Source organism: Halichoeres trimaculatus, unplaced genomic scaffold (assembly GCF_033239565.1).
Source record: "Halichoeres trimaculatus isolate MK-OKI-2021-1 unplaced genomic scaffold, fHalTri1.1 fHalTri1_scaffold_1, whole genome shotgun sequence".
Classification (NCBI taxonomy): Eukaryota; Metazoa; Chordata; class Actinopteri; order Labriformes; family Labridae; genus Halichoeres; species Halichoeres trimaculatus.
In genome coordinates this window covers 4,539,211-4,563,965 of record NW_027437179.1, presented here as the reverse complement: position 1 = coordinate 4,563,965, position 24,755 = coordinate 4,539,211, and the positions used below count along the sequence as shown (strand labels likewise).

Sequence of the window (24,755 nt, the reverse complement as noted above, 5' to 3'; positions counted from 1 at the left end):
GATGAAGGGAGGAAAGGAGCCGGTCTTGGCTGCATACTCACGCTTTAAGATGTTCCGGCTCTCCAGCTCCTCCACGGCCGGTCTCTGGCTCAGTCTCCTGCGAAAAAACACCAGAATTACATTCTGGACCATCTTCACTCCCACGCTGCGGAGCCTTCTTTCCCCCTCAACCCACTTCACGCAGTCCACTCAGTCCTTTCACTACTACTACTAGCACTTCAGGTGCTTGTGCCGGTGCGCAGAGCGCCAAGACCCGCACATCCAAAAGGCAAACACCGCGTCCCACCTCGAGTCCAGAAAGCGGTTGGTTTTGGTTTTTAAGCACAGCACCGAGCTCCACATCAGGAATAAAATCACACAGCGCGTTTGAGATCACGCGTCAGAGCCAGTTTGAGAAAGGTAGACGGGAGAGATTCCCTCCTGAAGCGGCTTGGATCAACGATCCACAGACGGAAAGTTTGGAGCGAGAGGAGCGTTGGTCGTAGTCCCTGCAGAGGTGTGTGGGATGCTGCGCGCTCTGACTCTGAGTGTGTGAGTGTGTGGAGCACCGCCTGCCTCCTTTTTACCACATGGATAATACCAATGTGAAGGGGAGGGACTGAGGAGGAGATTCCCTTCCACTCACACAAATACACTCACACACACGCTCACGCAAACAGAAACCCTGCCGCTGCGCAGTGCGCGGTGCGCAGCGCGCAGGCAGCCTGCGAGGAAAGCTGCGCAGGAGTTCAGGTTTCCATCCAAACCCTCTGATCGCTTTCTGTTTGAATAACTGCTCCATTCGGACAATAATTAGGTCACTTCCTCACGAATCAACCGGTCATTGTAGCAGAAGGTCAGGAGCTCATTAAACGTTTAAAGTGGTAAATATTTTATTCAATAACAGATGAAGTTAAATCAGACACACTGCTGCTGACTATAAGCCTCCGTTGCGCTCTTTTTAAGGTGGTCTGGCATTTCAGTCCTCCACATTCCACAGCACTTGAATTTTGGGATTCCTCACATGACTCTCCCGGATTAATCCTCACCCCACCCTCCCCACCCCTCCCCTCCCTGCCCCCGGCACACTCACTGTCACTAAATGTGACACGCAGCTGTCAGGACAGCACGGAATGCCAAACACAAAAGTGCTTCATCAGGAAATGAATGATCAGTGTTGAAACTGGATCCGAACACACGCCATGCATTAAAAAATAAATAAATAAATAAATAAATAATTGAGACTTCAAAAATGTTGGCCTGGCGTTTGTGATGTTCAATCAAAGCAGTGACCACATTTTTTTTTCTATCTCTGCTGTTTAGGAGCTTTAAGACTGTTCATCCAATCAGAGGCACAGCTCAGCTGATTGAGAGGCGGACACCCAACAGACGTTGGTGAGGAAGCTGAAAGCCCGTCCTATTGTGCCTGCTTCAAAACTCTGTATGAGAAGCATACGGGTGACGTCACGGAAATGACGTCCTGGTATTATACAGTCTTTGGCTGCAGCTTATGTTTGAGAGGAAAAGTGTAACTCCTGTGAGAATAGATTTTTCATTTTAACAGTAGCCACACCTGCAGAATTATAAGTAAATTAAAAGGTGACAGCACCAGTGGGTGACCATACCCTGGAACTTTCTGTGGGTGCCTCCTGAATAAACACATCATTGTCATTAATCATTTCTCCTCTTTCTCTCTCTAATCCCATCAGTCTCCTCAGATGTTTGTCTAACAGGTGTATGGTTCTGACTGAGGTTTCAGATAACGTTTGTCATGATTTGGCGCTATATAAAATAAGGATTGATGGATTGATTGGTTAAAATCGAGAGAGGACCCCCACCTGGCCCTGTGGAGATACACAAAATTAACCAAAGATATTCAAAGACGACAGTGTAGCTTCATAAACCATACATTTATTCAAAACACTCCTTTCTGTTTGAAGTGGAATTTTTCTATAACATAAACATTAATGTCTCACAACATGCTTACATCAAATGAAACAGAGAGGTAGCATATTGCTCAAATACGTATTTTTCTTTTGCAAAAATATAAATAGACCTGAGTAGGGCTTTATTATAAATATTGACAAGTCCACAAGAGCTGAACCCAGGCATTTTAGGGAACTTAATAAAATTCCCCCAGACTTAACCTTACCACCCCCAAAAAAGACATGTCCGGATAAAAAGAAGACGTACAGTTAACCGAAACAGTACAAGAAAAACTGTTAAACTATTACCTCGGGTGAATTTAGCTAATGTTTCAATTGACAGGTTAAAATAAAAAAAAAATAACTGAACTAAAAATGATTTTTTTTCTCACAAGTTGTGAAACAAATTTTTCTGAAGTAAACTTTTATGTTCACATTTATAGAGATGGGTACCTTTCACACTTGAAAGAATACAGTACCGATGCCTGGTACCTGGCAATCAGTATCGATACTCAACGGTACCAATTTTTGGTACTTTTGTGTAGGGATGCACGATATTATAAAAACACGTTTATCGGTATCTGCAGATATGAAAATTTCTGCCGATAAGCACAGCCGATAAGGTGCTATTTAGTTAGGATTATTATTATTTTCTATCTGAAAAATAAGCTCCTTAAATAAACTGTAGCACTTCATTTATCTGCTCTGCAGAGCTCTGTGTCTGTCACCAGGTTGCTACAGTAGCTCTAAAATAATCAAATGCAACTCGGTTATATTTAAAAATGTATTGTACATTTAAAGTTCATGTGATCTAAAGAAATTATTTTTCTGTATTTCAATACTGAATGTGTTGAGTTTGAAACAATAATACATTTCTTATTTATGGTAAAATCAAATGTTTTTTGTCTTGTTTTATGTGTGTTTCTTAAACAAATAAGACCGTCACAATAAGAGTAATATATAAATTCCAGTACAGGATAGACTTAGCTTTCTTTACAGTGAAAAAAACAAACAAACTTGTGATTATCGGTATCAGTATCAGTATCGTATCGGCCAAAAGGGGTTTCCATATATCGGCATATCGGATATCGGCAAAAATCCAATATTGTGCATCCCTAATTTTTTTAATAACAAAATCTCAAAGGGTTTCAATTCAACGTATTTATTCTTCAGTACATAACCTTGCAATGCTGTGATCATGTCCACTAGGAAAATCGCCTACTTTCCCACCCCCTCACAGTCACGTTTGATTTTATGTGAATTATCACTACAGACAGAATTCTTTGGGTGCCTTTATTAGTACCTAACTTGGTGCCCATCCCTACACAGTAAGTCTTCTTAAGTCATTCAGAGGAGACTGTCCCCTTCAACTTGATTGTAATAAAAAAACTACTGCTCCAGTTATGATCATTTAGTCTAAATAAACCATTTCATTATAAAGAGGTTTAACAAGTGCAACCAACAAATGAGGCCCACCTGAAACATAAAGACATACAATGAAGAATAACGCTCTTTAAACTAATGAGGACAGGGTCGGACCACACTGTGTCAACACTTCCTGTTTGGCGTTGTGATTCATGAAGCAGCAGGAGGGGCAACGCACAGCCGACCAGGCAAGCAGAAAATTGGATCAGATGTTGTTCTGACCAGCACAAGAGCTTGACGTGCTGACCAAGAAAGGAACATTACATTCACTGGGAACGGAGTGTCTTTTTCAGAGCAGGACAACCCCAATTTTCCCAATTATTAAGGCAGACAGGTGGCTTTAAAGTGTGGGTTCACAGCGTGAAGAGCTGCTATCATCTCCAATCCACAAAATGATCCCGGAAGAACTAACTGTCCCCTGCTTTTACTCTTCACAAGACCAGGTTTTTCTGGGTGTCTTTGTTTCAGGATGGCTTTTAAAACTCTGCTCAAGTCGTGTTGAAGATGAACAGAAAATATTTTTTAAAGCAATTTGCCACTAATACATTTTTTTACTGCTTTCATAAACCTAAAGAAAAAATGCAAACGTTTATTCCCATTTGACCTCAAACACTCAGAGTTTGGTCAGTAAAGAGATGGGATGTTGTTTAAAAGCTGTGATGTTTTGAAATGATGATGATAAATGGAGCGGCCCCTCCAGCACAGACGTAATGAAAGCCTCCCGTGTTGTGATGGCTTCAGCTGTGAACGGGGCCACTCAGGGCTTATGAAACAGACATGGAAATACTGGAGGCTGAGGAGGGCTGATGTGCCAAATAGAGCAGAGGTATAGAAGGATGTGTGGTCTGCAGCAGCAAACATTTCAGGTCAGTGGCATTTGCCTCACTTCACAGAGTGAATCACATCCTCAACAGACACACACCGACGAGCCAAAAGCATGCTTAAAATGCCTTTTACATTAGAAGACTGAAGTGCTGCCGATTTGATACAAAGTAAAAGCAGAAAAACAATCCAAAAACCGGAAAAGCAGGAATGAGTCAGCCTGTTTCTACCAACAATCCTAGTGGACCTTTAGTCACTGCCTCCTGCAGCGGTTTGCACTTCACAACAGCTCACCCCCTCTGCTTGGTCAGAGGTAAAAGTTCCTCATTTGTCGGAGGACTCACCAGCATGTCAAAGCAATGAGCTGCCTGTAAAAGCAGGGGCTGATGGGAATGTCAGCCCATGAAAAGTGGAGGGGAATGGGATGCGTCAGGCGCCACGGGCCGGGCGGCGGCCTGCTTCTGCCCAATGAGGTGTGTCCTAATCTCTCGCTCCTTCCCCTCAGTGACAGAGCCCCAGGATAGGAGTGCCACAGTCGGATGTGGAGTTAGCTGAGGCTGTGTGTGTGTCTGTGTGTGTCTGTGTGTGTCTGTGTGTGTGGGGAGGGGTGTTACCATTAATAAGACGCCTCATTAATGGGAGCCTACCAGAAGCTCAGGGTTTATGTAACTTGGCTGTTTTCTGGTGTCAACCTGGATGTTTGTAACCAGCGTCACTGGGTCACACACGTGTAAAATCGCTGCCTGGGTTCATGTCTGTTATTTCTCTGGTTCTACAGAAGTAATAGAAAAGCCTCCAGCTACCTTTGTGACACGCCCTCCATCAGAAGGCCTGACTGTACTATTGGTAAATGAACAGAACACATTCAAAGACTCCAACATAAAACAACAAATCAATCCTTGGTCCAGCCCGGGGTTTGTCTCCAAGGCTCTGCCCTTTAGCAAAGGCACACAGATCAAGTGGGGGATCCTGTCTGGCTTTTAGGAAACCTGCTGGGAGCACAGTGTGGTGAAGGGAGCTTCAAACAGAGCGGCCTCACTCCGAACAGTACTCCTCAGGATACTCGAGCCAGCAGAGCTGAGATTTCAGAGAGAAATAACCTCACATGGCTCCGTGAACATGGGGACGTATGGATTGATTCTTACAATGAAATACAAAGAAAGCTGCCTTCAAAGCCATTCAGACTGCTCTGTGAAACTGCCTCTGGAACATTGGGTACTATAAGGTGGATGCTGATGCTGACGTCCACCCATACTCAAAAGAAAACTCTAACTTAGAAAATTTATTTGATATTCTATTATTCGCTTTACTCTGAGAATAAAGTGTTAAACTACTTCCACAATCCAACAAGGACAGAAAAACGACCGAGGCTTTAAACAGCATGAATAAAAAGGCTCTGAAGGTTAAAATAGTGGAAAAAAAAGCAAAATCTCTGACTGAAAAAAACAAAATGATACCACAAAGATTCCCTGTGTAGACATGCCATCTGTACCAAACTTTTTTACCGGTCAGTACCTTTTAGATGTTGGAGACTTATTGTGACTTATTTAGACTTATTATTCTCCACAGCTTACCCTTCGTTTGATGGTGTTTTTTAGTTTTCAAAGCTTGTAATTATTACATCAGTGTTTTATTTACAGAGGTTTATATTGTGTTTGTTCCAGATCATGTCTGCTCCTGTAGCCATATCCTTTGTAAAAACATAATAGTGTTAAATAAACATTGCAGCCATGCCTTTTTCTTCCATAGTTCATTGTATGTCAATATTTGAAGACTTCTATAAAACAAGCACATGCCTGTTAAGTAAAGTGTTTGTGTTTTTTTTTTAAGAAAACAGGATCCTAAAGTTCAAAAACTTGATGTGATAAAGAGAAACTGAGTTCAGTTTTGGATTCCACACCCAAAAATTAGTTAAAAAAAAGCTGTCAGACCTAGCCCAACAAAAATTGTGTTCCCCAGTGTAACCCTTTGGTGGACTTCGGGACCATTAGAAACCAATAGACCACAGCTGCCAGACAGCTAACATCATGCATAGTGAACTTTGAAGCCCTGTTTTCAACAAGTGGTACAGTGATCAGTACAGTTTGGTTTAATTTGGATCGGGAAAAGCCCGATCCTTAGTAGGCGGCGTGACACCATAGCAGCACGATGATGACATCTAGCAGTTTGTCTTCTTTGTGATTGCCGTGTGTCTCTTTGTGACAAAGAACAATCAAGCTTTGTTTCAGAGTAGACTGTGTGCCACCAGGAGAAACACAGCAGCCTCTGTCACACAGGAAGTGACAATTCTTTCCACCAATCAACAGTCTCAAGTGTTTTAAGCTTCACCTTCTGGGGTCGACAGAAGGGTACCATAAAGAGGAGCGGTACAGGTCGCTATTTTGGAGACCTGTCCCTGTTTTAGTCAAAGGAAAAACCACAAAGTGTGCTGAGACTGAACTGAACTGAAGCACTTGATGGAAACGGGCTTTAGTCCTGACAGGACTAAACATCCATCGACTGACTGACACAGTGGACCTACTCATATACAAACACACATCCCTCTCTATCTCTGTATTCACAGCCTGAAACACCGGGCAGCAAGTGACGAGCAGAAGCAGCTCTCTGTGTCACATCTCTGATCAGTGGTGATCGAACCCTGATTTGGCACGAGGTTGGAATGGAGAGCAAAGAGGTGCTGCGTTCAGGGAGTGGGTGCAAAGGCTCTGAGACTTCTGACACTTCAATTACAGGGTCCTCACAGCGTGATCTCCAGTGGGGTGGGGCGGGGTGGGGGGTGGGGGAATCATTGTATAACACTAATTGCAACATGTGGGACGAGGATGGGCTACACTGGTGACAACATGTAATTTGACGGCTTTGCTTCACACCATATATGCACAGGCTTTGTCATCCAGCGCTTACGTCTCTCCAACTGCTGCACAGTGTCTGCCAGCTCCGGTCCTGTGACTGGATTGATGCCCGGCTGTGATGCTGCTCACTATAAAGGCACAAATAGAAACGCAGAGGCGCAGGCTGAGCGTGCCTTTTTAAAGCTACAGAGACAAAACCACAATCTTCATTATTTGATCCTGCAGCTGCCTTTATTGACCTGGATCCTGTTGATTCAAAAACCAAAAAAGAGAAGATTTTAATCCTCAAACTGCAGCACAAAGACGCAGCTTTCTGCGAGTCCACTTTGGAGACAGAAAATTGAGTGTGCTGTTGGATTATTTGAGTCAGAGAAATGATGAGCTGTACCTGTGTCTCAGTGATAGTTTGACCTAAATTGAGTATTCACAAAACAAGCTGCACACTTGACACGCTGCTGCACCAGTTTCCAGTGAAAGGTACTGAACTGATGTTAGAAAAGATAAAAAGATGGAGGCATAGGCTGTGTTTTAAGTTTTGTACATAGGAAGAAAAGAACAAATGGAAAAATAATAATGATACCACCTAATAAAGGAGAGAATACTCCATACACACCTGACTAAGTGGGTTTTTAGGCTGTCTACTTCACCTGGGTCAGTGTTTTTGTCAGTGCAGGCACAGAGGGAAACCCAGAGCAGAGCGTGCATTAATATTTCATCCTGGGTGAAAGGGTTATGAAACAGGTTATGGGAAGTGTTCTCTGCAGTTTCACAAAGTCAAACAACAAACCAGCCATCCGAGCGTCTCAGCTGCCTGGATTTTATGCTTCATCACCACACCACCATGACTCCTCCAGACTCACCAGGAGGGCCTCTAACTTGGAGTCTTGCAGATATCACAGGGTTGTTTACATTTTAGGATGGAACTAACAAGTATTGTTCCATTTAGCCCACTGGTTTACACGGAAATGGCGTTTTAGCCGAGCTAGACGTAAACTTTTAGTAACAGCCTCCGAAGTGGATTTTTTTGAAAAGCTGCCGTTGTTGCCGTGTCAACAGCAAGCCGGCAGTGGAAACGCTGTCAGCTTTGCGCAAGTCACAACACTACCGTTGTTACGATCCTCGCGGTCTACCGTGTTGTGCTTGTGCTGCTCAATCTGCTGAATCTGCTGACTGTCGTTAACAAAATGTTCATCTGTTGCTCCACTTCTGCTCTTCGTATTCACCAACACCCAAGATGATCAGCTCAACTCTATTTCAGAGGAGATCCACCAAAAGCAGCTTCTGGACAAGACAGTTATAGCCCCACCTTCAGGCCTGGCATACTTACTACAGCATTTTCAGTCCCTCAGCGTCTCTGTCTAAACCCAGATTTTTTTCCTATGTTTTAGCGTTTTTGGGTGAAACGTTGTGTAAACGTGGCCCAAGTATGCTAAAAATCGTCCGTGGTTTCCAAAGTAGAAGTCAGAACCCAAACACTGACAGGAAGACACGGATTGTCTGTCAGAGTCAAAAACTATTTTACTACAGATGCATATTTTACCCAGAATGTGAACAATTTAAGGGTTAAATATGATACAAAACAATGCAAACAAAAAAAGTTTGACCTGTTTTCCACAGACACCTTGATGTAACTGAGAAAAGTGGACTACAGTTTCAGCTGCAGCAGGTTAATTTAGGAAATACAGCACAATGTTCGCGTAGTTTGTCAAATTTCCCAATGATCTTGTGATCTTTTCCTTTGTGCATTTCTTTCTGTTTTTAATTTGGCTTTCTAAAGTATTCCAACAGTGTGACGTTGCTCTACCAGCTCCACTACTTTGGAGTCAATGGAGGAAAAGTTTGGCATCTCCAGTACCTTTTATAGAAACACAGAAATGTGGAAAACCTGTTTCAGCATTAAAAAAAGACTTAAATAAATCTAACTGATGGGACTTAGATCAAAAAACAAAACCACTGGTGGTTAGTAAGACTTCCACCAACGCTGGTAAAGCTGGTCAGCTGGTCAGCTGGTCAGCTGGTCAGCTGGTCAGCTGCTCTGTGGTCAGAGCTACACTAAGTTATTTACAGCCGCCCTGCACAGCAGCTGTGGTTAGCTGCTCCATGCAGAGAGTTGTGCCAGCAGAGATCAGACTAGCTGCCATAAATACAAATTATTACATTTTTTAATTGTTTTTATTCGTCTCAGGGCTTAAAAAAAATTCTTTTTTTTCCCAAATATTTGACTTTCATCATAAAGTCACAGACATGTCCACTCCAGTGGACAACATGCACCTGAGCGTTTGATGACCAACAGTATGAACTTAAAGAGGTTGTGAGAACTTTCTGGAGAAGCTAGCATTAGCAATAAAGACTGCTTCCCATGAACACTTGCTACATACTGTTATGAGGACCAAAGTGTGTTTGTTTTGAAAAATGAATGGAGATCAGATCTTCTTCTTAACACAACTTTTTTTGTTCAAGACAACTTTTTACTGTATATGACTCAATGAGGTGTTTATCAACAGTTATATAGCGCTATGGTTTGAAACGTGACAACAAGCAAACGTAAGTTTGTACCGTAGTTTAGTAGCCGGCTACTAATGCTCTGAGACTTTTCTGTAATGTGTAACGTTAGTGAATCCTGGTTATGTCCTGCCAGTCATCAACCAATCAGAGCTAACCTAACCTCACTCTTCATTTTATTGATAGACTCTCAAGTTTGAGCAGACCACTGCAGAATAACTGCTGACTGTGGGCTGGAATGGACATCAGCACAAACAGTTTAGCCCCTGTGTTAGCCTTTAGCTTGTGCTCTATCTCTCTCCCGTTTGTCTTTCTTCTGCTCTTCTGTCCTTTTTCTGTCTGACAGTTAGGCTCCAGTGTCCACCATCACTACAAAATTAATCACAGAAATCTTTTTCAGCAGAGAAAAACACAGATATCTCTTCTCACTACTTCATCAGCTGGTGGTGTTGTCATGGAGACTTAGCTGCGCCATAAATCAATCCAGTCCTGCCCGACCCAATCAGGAAGCTAACACGTATCATTTAGGAATAACCTATATTGGTGCTGATAATCTAATTTTAATGAGTGGATTAGGATCAGGAATATATCTAGAAGGGAGACTTTTACAGATCACTTAGAAAATCCTCACAGTAACTTTAAATTGAGTTTTTTTTGGTTATTGTGAATTCTCATAATTTCACACATTGTAACTTTTAGTTGGAAAAATACTTGGTGTTGTATGATTTCCACTTCAGTGGAGTCATGATTAATTGAAATTTTCTCCTTATTTGACACAAAATGTTGTAAATGTTTACAAATAATAGAATCATACTATTACTTCGATATTACTGTAAATCATCATATTTTTTTATACCTTTAGGGTTTTTAGGAATAGAAGGATTGACAGGATGAAGTTAAATATTGAATTTAATAGAATAAATAGATAAAATAAAATAAAGAGATAAATAGATAAAATCATATATATATCGACTTATTAAGTTGACAATGTCATTTTTTCCTTATCTAAGAGCTCATTTGATCTCACACACACACACACACACACACACACACACACACACACACACACACACATATATATATATATGTATATATCAAATAAGCTCTTAGATGAGGAAAAATCTTATTCATTTTACCTATTAATTCAATTAACTTTAGTATCAAAGTCTTTTATTGAGCCCTGGGGTGAACATACTTATGAGTAAAATGCACACAGTACACAAAGTACAAATAAACAGTGAAGTGAAGGAAGAACAATGCTCTGTTCTTTTACCACCAACGATGAACTGTTCAAACAAACAGTATTTTTCCATTCAAAATACTTTTTAGTCCTGAGCTCATCTCGAGCCCCTCCAAAGGAAAAACACAGTCTAACAGTCACCTGGTACCTGGTTGTACAGTTAGACAGAAGAAAAAAGAACATGTGGGCTGGGGAGAGTCCCAAAGAACCCCTGTGTTCACCTGTGTTCAGGTCGAGCTCATTACACATGTTTTATCCGTACAGACCGCCCAGGGTCAGGTCCTTTATAGTTAAACATGTTAATGACGAGTGCTTTGCTGAGCGGCTTGGCAGGAATAATGGCGCCCTGAGGTAAAGAAAAGCATCAACACAGACGTCTGTATGTTCAGGAGGCTGAATGAGGTTGATTAAGATTACACTGAGGTCTGGGCTTTCTGGAACACTGGCTTTGTGTTGTCACCAGCATCTTACAGCGCCTCATAATGAGAAGGTTAGTGTGTCAGAGCAGAGCTATTCAGCTATAGAAAAAAGGCTGTGAGTTGTTTTTAAATAGGTTCAAAGGTGGATTCAGTTAACAGCTGTGATTTAACTTTATAAAATACATTCAAACTTTCTGTGCATCCTTTTCGTTTGAACCGTTGTTACCCTTCACCTCTCCTCCTGCAGCCCCTGAATCCTCCCCCACCAGGCCGTCATGTGGCAGGTTGAAGGTAACATACAATAGATAAAAAAAATGGTACTGTTCCTAAAATAGGAACCACATGTTTCCCCCTTGACTTCCAGGACACTGATGCTTCAGGGATGTTTTAGACACATGATCACATCCCTCCCTTAACCTTCAGTGGGTCAGGTGGAGGAAAATGTCATCAGTGGAACAAAAGAAGGCCTTCATCATGGAATTTATACACAACAACGTCCTCAGCTGAAAGCACGAGCTGGCATAAAAGCACGTAATGGAGAGCGGAGCTGGGGATGTAACAGAACATTGCAGTGTACCCTGTCCTCAGCTCTCCAGAGGAGCCCCCCCAGGGAAGCAGGGTCGGTTCAATCAGCAAGAATCATGGGAGAGGAAACACAATGGCTTGATGAACAGGGCTCCATGGCTGTGACGTAGGTGGGGCATCGATTATGGCCGCTGCTGCTGCTGCATTCTGCCAATGAAAGCTAAATTTAGAAACAGAGGGTTCCCTTCTGCTGTCCCGGGCCGACCCACTGCTCTGTATTCTGCTGCAGAGTGCTGCACTTTAGCACCGTGTATCAGTCAATACTGTGCTTTTCAAAACATGTTAGCCTGACGGGAGAATGATGCTGAGCAATAAAACTGATCCTCTTTCAAATCTGCTCTTAATCTTATTCTAGCAACTGTTTACAAAAACATGAAATAGACTTGGCACTTACAATAGCTTCTGAATGAGTCCGCTTCCTTGGGGGGGGGGGGCTGCTCAAGTGACTGTATCCTCAGATTCAGTTAGGGTAATGATGAGCCCTACTTTGGTGCATTTTTATTCAATACACAAGTGTTTTTTAAACTAGTTGCATGTGATATGTTAAGTTTTGATATATATCCCAATTTCTTTTTATGCATTTTTTTTCTCTCCTTCAGCTCATCATATCTGTAACCAGTTTCTCTTCTCTACATGCGCTTCTCCACGCCCACCTCCTCCCCTCCCCTGCTTTAGGTGAGTGTTGCTGGTGAGATCGGTGCAGGGTGAGATTAAATGAGCTCCATCCGATAAATGTCCTCACTTTTAAAAAGTTATGGGAGTTTTGACGTTAGTTTGTGACTTAAAACCCGGAATCTGTTTATAATAGAGAGCAAAGAAGAACCAAGTAAACTTTTTAAATCACATTTTCAGGCGCCAAAGACCGGGAGCTGTCACAGTGTCCAAGACGGAGGCTAGAGACGAGCGCGTCTGGGCGGCTGTCAGCAGTTATGTCAGCAAAGGACTTTGGGAATGGATCAATGAGCTAGCACTTTGTGCAGGCAGTGCTCATAAGAGTTGTAGTGTCATAGTCTCATACTGCAATGGGTTTAGTATTTCAGATGCTGTTTCAAAAAACTACAATTAAATCATTCAACCCGCCAAAGTGGCTAGTAGGAGTTACAGAGCTACCCACCACAGCTGAATTTCACCCGCATTTGGCGGGTTGGCGGGTGTTAATGTCAAGCCCTGGACAGGTCCCCAAACAACCGACCCGTACCATCCCACTTTTTGGGACTCTTGTGTTGAGGTGCCAGACATACTGATTTAACCACCGAGGGTGGAGCTAGAAACAATGCAGTCTGTTGGTTGGTGGTGAGAATTGTCACTTCCTGTGTGGCAGCAGCTGCTGTGTTTCTCAAAGTGGCACACAGTCTTCTCTGAAAATAAGCTTGATTGTTCTTTGTTACAAAGCACCACATGCCAATCACAAAGAAGACAAACTGCTGGATGTCTTCCATCGATGCTCTTTGTTTGTCATTTTTTTCTTCTTCGTTGGATTATTAGCGGGGTACACTGTATCACGCTGCTATAGTGTCATGCTAATAAGTAATTGATGCATCTATCATCATCCTGCTTACACGCCATCTAGCAAGAAGAGCACAGTTGGCTGTGGAAACAGGCTTTACAGATCCAACCCGTACCAGACTGTACTAATCCAAACTGGACTGTTTGGTGGAAACAGCACTTATGTCTTGGCTTAAATTCCACGTTTACTGGAAAAAATTACTCAGCGTTGATGGTTTTAATGCTCCTTGAAGAAGGAGAATAACATTTCTTAAAGACTGCTGTAAACAAATAATTGCTGAATGATAACAGGGTGTTTTTGCCAGTGCTGTCAAGTGGTCGATGGATTATTTCCATGATGGTGGACGTGCAGAGAGCAGACGGGGGCAGAGACAGTAAATGAGTCAAACTGCTCCACTGCAGGGGTCAGTACTACTGGGTAGGCAATGGGATATAATCTACCTCCAGTAATTTCAGCAGTGGTGTGTAGCTCGTGTCTGTTTCCTGTGCCACGGTACAGTCCTGAATCCATTCATGTTTCCCTCATATTGACTCTGCAGGGGAACTCAGGTGAGTGCGTCTGCTTTGTGCTGCCTGGCATGTGCTGCGGCACGGCACGTGAGTCAAGGTGAAAATGACTGATTGTTATCTCTCCTTGGTGAGGATGTTCTTTGTGATTCAAACAGATGCACAGCCCAAGGCCCTTTACAACAAACAAAAACCGCCACGATGGCCTGAGACAAGACGCCGCGTGCTAGCCTCCTACACATACGCTGCTCCATTCTTTTTCACACGACTCGTTCAGTGCCACAGATTCAGAGTGATTCATCCTGTGTGCACGCCACTGCTGCAGGATGGCTGTTTGGAAAGCAGGGTTCAGAGAGGCTCCCTCCTGCTTTTGTTGCTGCCGTGCGGGCTGCCAGGAGGGGCTCGCCGTGTCCTCTAGCAGACCATGTGGTCAGCAGGATGGGGACGCTGGCAGACGAGCACATGGTGCCGTCACCCTGAACAATGGCATGCCTCAGCTGTCCGCGGCTCTGACTCACTTCATGTTGTTTACTCTTGTTGATTAGCCCATCTCACTGTCAGTCACAGACACAGCTGAGCGCCGCAGCACCTGAGAGAGCAGAGCCTGGTGCCAGACGTCCACGTCTAGCTCTGCGAAATACTGCTGAAGCTTTCCAGTCAGCATGGTGCTTCTGTTTTATACGATCCTGAGCTTGTAAAACTTGACAACTCCATGTGCCAAAACACGCAGCTGAAGAAAAGCAAAGCATTTAAATCTGTACCTAACTCTTCTTTAACCCTTCTTTTATCTGTTATTACACATCAGTCAGTCCTCATCAGCTTGATATACAACAGAGATTCAAAGGGCGTATTTCAAAAATTAAATTGAAGTAAAAAAAAAGAAAAATGTTGCCTCCCACAAGGTTTCTATCAAGTTTCTATCAATCCAGAAAGAAAAGCACATCGTTGTGATGGAGTCATCATCTATTTCTGGTAACAAATCACGTGCACACCTTGAAAGGAGGACAAAGGATGAGAAACTTGTGAAGTCTGTGACGGCCTCTCTGCTCCCAGGTTTGATCGTCCTTTTATCCTCCAAGTTGATGCCAGTCACGTGGGGGTGGGGGCAGTACTACTGGAAACGAATTTGGTATTGAGGAACCAGTGAGCTTCTTTTGTAAAAAGTTTAATTCCTATCAACTGAACTACCCCACCATCGAGAAAGAAGCTCTGGCGTTAGTGTGGGCACTGAAGCACTACGAGGTGTATCTCGGATCTGGTGTTGTACCTGTGGTGGTCATCACCGATCATAACCCCCTCACTTTTCTTAATGCCCTACAGTGTCCTAATCAAAGATCAATTAGATGGTCACTTTTCCTGCAGTCACACTGGCTTGATATAAGGTACATTAAGAGTTCTGACAATGTGGTGGCAGAGCACCTTTAGAGTAGATCTAAACATGTGATTCCTCCCTATGCTGTTGTCATTAGCCGCCTTTCCACCGAGCAGTCCGGGTTCAGGACGGTTTGGGACGGTTTGGTACAGTTAAGCCTGATGCTGTTTGCGTTTCCACAGCAAACTGCTCCCTCTCGTGGTAGGCAGCGTGTAAGCCGATGCCGAAAACCGCAGCTGTTAAACAATAGCATGATGCTGTAGCAGCTTACCCCGCTAATAAATCCAACAAAGTAGAAAAACGCGAAACAGTAAACAAAGAGCATAGATGGAAGACATGCAGCATTTCATCCTCTCTGTGATTGGCATGTAGCTCTTTGATACAAAGAACAATCAAGCTTTGTTTCAGAGAAGTCTGTGAGCCGCCAGGAAAAATGCAGCCACTGTCGGGCAGTGAGGATTCTTTAAGACCAATCAACGGTCTGCATAGTGTTGCTCCACCTTCCAAGAGTGGATCAGTTCAGTCTGGCACAAATATGGAAGGGTACCAAAAAAGTAGGCCAGCTCGTCTCGGTTTTTAGGGATCAGTCCCAAGATGAGTCAGTGGAAACGCCGCAAAAAGCGTGCCGTACCGAGACGAACCGGTCTGCTTGGTGGAAACGCAGCTATTGTCTCGCATAACTTGCTTATCTTCCCTTACCCCTCTTAATTTGCTCCTCGGTACCAGGTTGCTGAGGTGGGAAGGGGTAGGGCAGGTTAAGCTGAGATATTGGTAGTAAGTATAGGATGTTTTGTCTTGTGTAATACAGAAGGGTAAAGTGACTAGGTAAGTTTGTAAAAAGTTTGTAAATATGATTAAAAAAAGGGTTAGTGTTAGCTAATTTAAAAAAACACACTATTAAAAATTGTTTTGTTAATTAAAAGGTTGGTCTTTGGTTGTTGAGGAATTGCTGTGTTCCAGGGTTGGAACCCCGCTTTTATGGGGGAGGGTGTGGCGGCCTCCTGCCACTAGGGCTGCTGCAGTTGTGTGTTTTCCCCTTTCTGTGTATTATGTGTCCTTGCAGGCCCTGTGGGAGGCGTTTGTGCACCTGGGTGGATCCCCCAGGTGTATAAGTTTCGGCCAACACATGCTTCCTGGGTCGCCCTCCGCCAGCACTACCAGGCTCAGCGTGGCCTGGCTGGGCGCAGTCCTCCCTTGCTTTGCAGCTTAGTTTCTTTATTGATCTCTTTTGTTAGTTTAGTTGATTTTGCTTCAGTTGTGAATCCTATGCCAATAAATTTATCCTTTTATTAATTTGAAACCATACGTCTCCGTGTCTTTGTCATGGCCTAGGGCCAGGTTGTGACAAGTCTAGTTGTCCTGAAAATAAAAAAAAATCCTCACCATAAGAAGCCAAAGGGCTTAGTTTGGTTAGTAAGCACTTATGTTAGTGGTAAACACTCTGACTTTAATGTGGTTTGCATTAAAGGAGACTGAGAGTAAGACTTCTGTCTAAGTTTCTCTTTCTTGCAGGTAAATGAGATATAACGCATGTATGTGCATGGTTATTGATCTGAAAGTGGCCTATGGATGGAGGGATGTGGATGGAGGGATGTGGATGGAGGGATGAGGATGGAGGGATGAGGATGGAGGGATGTGGATAAAGGGATGTGGATAAAGGGATGTGGATAAAGGGATGTGGATGAAGGGAAGTGGATGGAGGGATGTGGATGGAGGGGTTTGGATGAAGGGATGTGGATGGAGGGGTTTGGATGAAGGGATGTGGATGGAGGGATGTGGATGGAGGGGTTTGGATGAAGGGATGTGGATGGAGGGATGTGGATGGAGGGATGAGGATGGAGGGATGAGGATGGAGGGATGTGGATGAAGGGAAGTGGATGGAGGGGTTTGGATGAAGGGATGTGGATGGAGGGGTGTGGTTGGAGGGATGTGGATGGAGGGATCTGGATGGAGGGGTGTGGATGGAGGGGTTTGGATGAAGGGATGTGGATGAAGGGAAGTGGATATAGGGGTGTGGATGAAGGGATGTGGATGAAGGGAAGTGGATGGAGGGGTTTGGATGAAGGGATGTGGATGAAGGGAAGTGGATGGAGGGGTTTGGATGAAGGGATGTGGATGAAGGGAAGTGGATGAAGGGGTGTGGATAGAGGGATGTGGATGGAGGGATGTGTATGGAGGTATGTGGATGGAGGGATGTGGATGGAGTGGTGTGGATAAAGGGATGTGGATGGAGTGGTGTGGATGGAGGGATCTGGATGGAGGGATGTGGCTAAAGGGATGTAGATGGAGGGGTTTAGATTGGCAGATGTGGATGGAGGGCTGTGGATGGAGAGATGTTGCTAAAGGGATGTGGATGGAGGCGTTTAGATTGAGGGATGTGGATGGAGGGATACCACAGGGATTTGGAATATTGAACAAAAATATTGCCTTCATTAAATGTAAAGCTTGTGCTTTAAACAAAGATCTCTCTTCTTTCTACTTAACTTTGTCTGCTGGCGTGGTGTTGTCATAGAGACTTGATTCAATCCCTTTCCACCTGAAGGGGAAGCTAAGAAGTATTTAGAAATAGCCAGTCACCAGCTATATTGGTGCTGATAATCTTATTTTAAAGTGTGGATTATGATCAGGTAAATATCTAGAAGGCTGACTTTTTCAAGATCGCTTTCAAACTCCCCACAAAAATGTTGCTGCCATTAGATTCAAACTAATCACTTCTTTTACAAACTCAAACTTTTTTACACCAGCTGATGTTTTTTCTGGGCTATATTGAGATATGGATTTGTGTTGGTAGTATCCAGAAGTTGTTTTTTTTTAAATTTTATAAAGGGACCATGTACAATATTCAACATAAATGTCACCATTTGATGCATTGTACCAGAGTTAGCCTGGAGCTAGTTTACATCTGCAGTCCCTTGGCAGGTCACAATTAAAACATCACATTGTAGTAAAAACTCACACGCTTACACACACACATCCACACACACACACACACACACACACACATGCATGCACACACACACACACACCCACACACATACACATAAGTTATCTAAACAAGTAGCGTAACACATTTCTGGTTGAGCTGCTGTGACTGAAGCGCAGAGTGCCATCAGTGCCCCAGTTAGAGAAGAAATCATTGCAGTAATGTAACACATTGAGCGAACAGTGTGACCTGCAGGGAGCCTGACTCACATCGGACCTGCTGCTCTGACCTGAGCCTCGAACCCGCACTGATGTAACGCAGCACCCTGCTGTCACACCTCCTCTCATAAACATAATTGATTACATCCTGTTGTTGTTACGCAAGAGTAATCCAGGGTGCAGTTTACATAATCAGTTTGTTTTGTTTAGGGTACTCTGTCTCACCCCCCTGCAGACTACAGGCTAAGTCCTCCCAGCATCCTCTCTGGCATGTTGAGAAGTTAGCTAATTAAGTTGATGCTGCATAATGCCTTTTGCTTTTCTGCAGCTACCCGCTGGAATCCATCCACGTGCACATGGAGGAGCTCACATGGGACGAGGCGTGTTTGGAGCAGCCTTGGTTTATGCTAACGTCACAAACACGAACACGGCTATCCAGATTGACACGCAGCTGTGAGATGCCGAGGGTGACGGCGTCTGAATAAAGACACATGGAGAGAAGCGATCCCAGGCTCAGAGCAGCTGATGAGCAGTGTTGTTTAGCCTGAATGAATGCCGCTCTGCCTTACTCACCTTTCACAGGTTAGTCTCAGACTGAGAGTGAAAAGCTTGGTATGACTGTGCTTGGCCTTCTCAGAGAGTTATAACCCTGTTTACCTCTCAGAGAGCTGGGACAGAGCAGAAACCAGCGTCCTCTTTCCCTCAGCTCAAAGTCTTCACCTGTCTAATGAGCTGCTCCCACATAGTGCTACAGGGTTTGCAACAAACACACAACCAGGACTCAAAGGGGTCCATTCTCCATGTGGTTTAGGGGCCTCAATGCTACCTTTTGGGCTGTAGCTCTTTTGTTCAGTTGATGTGTCAGGATGAAGGTTTATTCTGAAAGGTTTCAGTCCCTTCCTTTCCTAAACTCCTCTATAGATACTTCCACAATTCATATTTCTTTTATTTAAATAGAATTTTCAAAAAGCTTTTCAGATATTTTACATATCTTATTTTATGATGCAAGTGTAGGTTCATGCAGGACATGGAAGTCATACGCCCAGCTGTGATCAGCTCACAGGCTGATGTTCAATCTCTAAACCCTCCCAACCAATCACAGCGTGTGTCTAACGACAGGGCGGTGTATCTCAATCATGTCTTCACTCTGTCTTATCCCTGCTTCCTCTTTGCTACCCAGCTGCTGTTGTCTTAATAATTCCTCCTCCACCCCAGCCTCCTCTGTATGTATCCTATTAATATGTTTTAGTTATAGTTTCTTTTAGTTTCAGTATCACTTTTAGTCTAGCTGATCCAAACATGTCAGAAAATACTTTGTGTAATGAAAACTCTGAACATAATGCCATTTCTAAACATGTATTTACAGGGGACGGATAAACATCAACACATTCTTACATTTTTTCATTTTCATTTAGCAGACCCTTTTGTCCAAAACAACATAAAACACAAGCTTAACAAAATGTGTCACTTGGTGTTATTCCATGTGGTGAACAAAAAAATCACAACAGAGTTTCTGTATGAGACAGGCTGACAAAGAAGGACATTAAAGGTCTTTGCTCTTTAATTTAATCTCAGAGTTAAAGTTTGCTGTCACTTTTTTTAAAGCCTGTGTGTTCTATTTCAGTTGACAAGTTTTTTTCACCATTTTAATTTAACTAAAACAATTTTGCTTTTTAATTTCTCAATCTTATTTAATTAAATATCACTAATATCATAAGAGCTACTATTTTATATTTTTTAATTACTGATTTTTTTAAAATATTAAGTTACTGATTAATCATTCAACTCTACTTCATTTTGATCATTAAATTGAAACTATGTGGGAGGGTGAACATGTGAAAGTGAGAGTGTGAGTAGGTGTGAGGATGTATTTATTATAACACTGACACATATCTATTATATATATAATAATACATAATATATTTATTGATTGGTTTAAATTGATTTAAATATCTATTATCTTTTCTTTCTGTTTATTGCTTTTATGTCAGTAAATATCTAAAATATTCTTCTGACAGGACATAGATTTATTTCACTTTTTTTTTTCCAGTAAATACCTTCAATATAAAGATTTTTACTTTCTAAATCATTACCCAAGAGTTCTGTTTGCTCTAAACCAGAACAGTAATTTAATTGTAACATTTACTTATTAGAAAGAGGGGTTGTTAAAAAATGGCATGTACTGAATATAAACTTGCAACACACTGAAACATAAGATAAAAATGGAACCAACATCTTACCCAATATTGATATTCAGCTATTAACTGTGCTGTATCATGGCAGTGAGGTAGATATATAAACTTCTATTTTCTGCTATTCATAAACAAAGTAGACAGGAGGTAAACCTTAAACTACATTAACCTATAAAGGCCTTTATTAATGTTTCCTTCTTAGAATAAAAGTTCAGCTCTGAACTTTATTTTTGTATCATCTTCACATGAAACCAACATTTCTGATTGAAAGCTGCTGTTCTTCAACAACTTTACAAAACACAGACTTCAGAGTACCGCAGGGAAAATCACATGTGTGTGTGTGTGTGTGTGTGTGTGTGTGTGTGTGTGTGTGTGTGTGTGTGTGTGTGCACTACAAAGTCTCCTGTTCACTTCCAGTGGGTGCATCCAGTTCACACACAGACTCCAGTGTTAACCTCAGCACAAAGCCTGGCCTGGCTGCTCCTGAGAGGATACCACAGGCTGGGATGTGGTCAAGGAGTTCAGGAAGACTCTTCAATGAGAAGATGATTACTAAATGTCTCCCTGAAACAACACGAGGGATCAGTGAGGACCATCAGAGTTTATAAATCAGAAAGCTTCACATGGACGTCACAGCATGTCTCACCATGCTGCGATGTGTCAGGATCTGGCATCAGCTACAAGTGAAAATGATACAGGTCTGTACTTTCAGAGTTTTACATGACATTATCTGTGTAATGAAGCTAGCTGCTCAACATGGCGTCAGCTCAACCTCTGCTTCGGCATCTTTTATTCAGGAAAAACACTGAGGGTCACTTCAGGCAAACAGTCAGTTGAACAGGCTGATTAGGAGTTTGGCTGAGGGGCACAAAGAAATCTCTAACACCTTTGCTTGATGATGGATTTGGGTTTTTGATCCCAGCTTTTCTGTTACATGAGGAGTTTTTTTAGGTCGTTTTGTGCCGCTTGCAGTGCCCTGCACACTCCTCCCAAGGAAAAAACGCCAGCAGGAGCAGCACTGAAGGCCGCCTCACCAAACTGCAACACTGTCATCTCTAAAAGTAAATTTTTCTATAACTGCAATCCCAATTCCAAAAAGGTCAGATACTAAAATGTAAGTTAAACAACTGACTGACACTTTGAGAGTGTGGTAAGCCACTCACAGCATGAGCACTCACTATAAACCCCTGCTCCATCACTGATGAAGACCTTTAAACTTTGCTCTCATAAGAAGCTGTGTGGTCCTTCTCCTGCAAAGGCCAAGGCTCCAGCGTCTGTGATTTGACTGAGTCCACCTCAAACAGACCCAGATCAGATTTTTTTGAATGTAGCTACAAACTGTGTTCACAGAAACTGGTTTTAGGAAGTGATTTTCAGCCCATGCGGTGATTTCCACAACAGAGTAATGTCAACTGTGCCTTTAAGATCACGCTTTATTCATACCCTGTCATGTGACTAAGCTGTTGTAAATCAACAGTTCTTCATTTTAACATTATGACAGTTTTCTTGTCCATGTCCCTCAAAGTTAGCATCTCTTTTTCACTTTACACAGAGTCTTTCAGGTTTTTCTTTTTTTTAATGAGTCTGAAACTCTGGACACCTCTTAATGTAAAAAAAAAAAAAAAACTGACAGGAAAATGTTTTCAAACAGGAAGCTAGAAGATAAGTTACTGAAGGCTCATGGCTGACTTCAGCAATAACTAAGGCAAGGTTCCAAACAACTAAAAGCATTGCATTGAGTTTTCAGTTTAATGCTTTTTGCATTTTTTTGTACTTGAAAATTCCTCTCTGTTGAAAAGTTAAATACTTGAGGACAAAGTATTGTAAAACAGTAAAACGTTCTGCTACTAATTCATTTCTTTGTTATTGTAAGTGTTAAGAAACCAAAAAAGAATCTCGCATCGACCCCAAAAATCCCAATTGATCAGGCCCTGATACAGAGCATCATGAAAAAATGATGACTGTAGACATTTCATTCACTGTCGGGGGTGTTTCAAAGGCAAGTTCAACAAAACAACTAAAACCTTAAATACGCTGTGTGTTCCCATGATTCTGGCCACCACACGACCTTCAAACAACAAATCTGGTTTGGTATTAGTGTCCCAAAGAAGGGACCCAAACTGTCTTCTGTCTAAGCATTGCATAAGCATAACACCACCATACGCTGCTGCATCACTCTGTGTAAAAGGAAACCTGATTGGACTGTTAATCCTATTAAGCCCCCATTATAACAGCTCAGGGTCTTTTGCATTACACAACAAAAATGATTCCTTGAACATTCCTCCTCTGCCTTCCAGAAAATCCTGTTTCACACTCCAAAAGGCTGATGTCTTTGCCCAAAAATCTCTATCCAATGAGCGCAGGAGGACATCAATTTTAATATTGACATCATTAAAATGTTTAACAAATGTAACTGTATATAGCTCTGTAACAAATATGTCAATGTGTTATGCATTCCTCAAAGATTGAAGAACAGATTGGAAAGGAAAATGTAAAAACCTATGTTTTTCGCATCTATAAGCTCACTGTTTTGGTTTTATGGGTTGAGCTCTAAATTTTGAGTTTGCTATCACTACTCTATCTACTCTTATGGAAGTCTATTTTGTGCAGTGGGTAGCATCATTTCAAGAACAGATGCTCTGTAGGAACATGTTATCACACTGAAAGCCAAAAACAAATACAGAAGAGTCTGCTGCACCTGAGACATATCAGTCAAGAAAAGTGACTGCATGACAAAATATTCTGACTAAGACGATGAAGGTAATGACAGTGACAGATATGTGGCGTTAAACTTTCAGGCCATAAGAAAACTAGTTTGATGCTTAACCACATTAGCTGAAAGTACAAGGTCAAAGAAAACAGGAAGTCTCACATCACGTCAGTTTGTTAGCCCTGTTAGCACATGATGTTGCAGAGAAGATTAGCTTGCTTGTTTTTTTTTTTTTTTTTTTTCTTTTTAAATAAATATTTAAAAAATATATTAAAAGTGCACAATAAAACTATCAACTGTCAGAGTTTAAATATTTTTTGAAGAAAACTGAAGTCCAAAATAAAACAGTTTAACTGTGAACTCTCCCTGGTGTATTCATATTCTCTGATCAGGACCTGACGCACATTTGCCGTGGTGTTAAACCGCAGCAAGTAGCAGCAGCCACTGACAAGGACGACTTACTCAATGAAAGATTTTTTTGCCTTGAGTATCAGCTGTACAGACAGCTTGAAAAAAAGGTTGGTATCGGCACGGTATCGATACCTGGTATCTATGCTCACCCATCCCTAATTACCATCCCAGCTTTTAATGCTGATGTAACCTTCTGGCTGTGGTGTTGATAACATATCTGCTTGATCACATCAACGCAGTTTAACATCGGTTTACAGTGGCAGCACAGTCAGTGTGAAGCTGGAGACTCAGTGGTCTAGCTCTGGCATTAAAACGCAGGGAACAGACAGGCTGACTCTGTTCCAAAGAAAAAAAACAGAAAAGGATCAGCCTGGAGCTCCACTCTTTAAATGCTGTGTGCCTGTCTGCTGACTGATGTGACTGACAGGCTGTCAGCAGCAGAGGACTGACTGCTGAGCCCTAACAAGGAGGCTCTCTTTTATTTCTGTGTGTAGTCTAGAGATGTTTTCACACAGCAGATGATGAACAAAGGGATGTGAAGTCTTAAAGACAAAACACAAGAATCACAGATGATGTAGCGTTAAGTGGCTGCTTCTCAGAAACGCTTCAGACCGTCTCAACGTGGCTGAATGAAGGATGGACTTTGTGATGAGGTGAAGGAACAAGCGATTTTTAGTAAACGGTGAAAGAAAGAAAATCATAACACAGACAAAGGGTAAATAAGTGATGTTGGTGATGAGAGAGACATACATGAAGGATGGGAGGGGACTGGTGGGGGGAGCTGATGGCAGGCTGATCTGGGTCCACACAGACTCACTTGGCCAGCTTCATCTCTATCTGCTGACGGATCTCCTGGCGCTCCTGGTCACTGCGGACGGGGAAGATGTTGCGGTCCTCCAGCTCCTGCTTACTAGGCCGGTTCCGAAGCTTCACGGCCAGCAGCTCCTTCCTCATTCTGCGTGGGAGGGTTCCTGCGGTGGTTGAACACGTATTAAGGTTAAATAATCACAGGGCTTTTCAAGCCGCCAAACATAGTTTAGCAGCTTAACTCTGTGTTCTTAATAACCACACAGCGTGCCTTTGTGCTCTCTGCTAAGAGCTAACACCTTATTAATTAAACAAATCTCCCCATACCTACTTTAAGATGTCAACACTGCACATGCTGTT

At 42.5% G+C, this 24,755-nt stretch overlaps 1 protein-coding gene across 3 annotated transcripts in view; it reads right to left on the bottom strand.

Annotated features, from left to right (window-relative positions):
- phactr3b (phosphatase and actin regulator 3b) overlaps positions 1-24,755 on the bottom strand; it is a 74,761-nt gene that overhangs the window by 6,039 nt on the left and 43,967 nt on the right. For all 3 annotated transcript variants that reach the window (XM_074667924.1, XM_074667933.1, XM_074667943.1), the window contains exons 8-9: positions 24,406-24,559; positions 42-97 (exon numbers count right to left, since the gene is read on the bottom strand). In XM_074667924.1, coding sequence (XP_074524025.1) covers positions 42-97; positions 24,406-24,559 — 210 coding nt within the window. The remainder of the gene's footprint in view (positions 1-41; positions 98-24,405; positions 24,560-24,755) is intronic.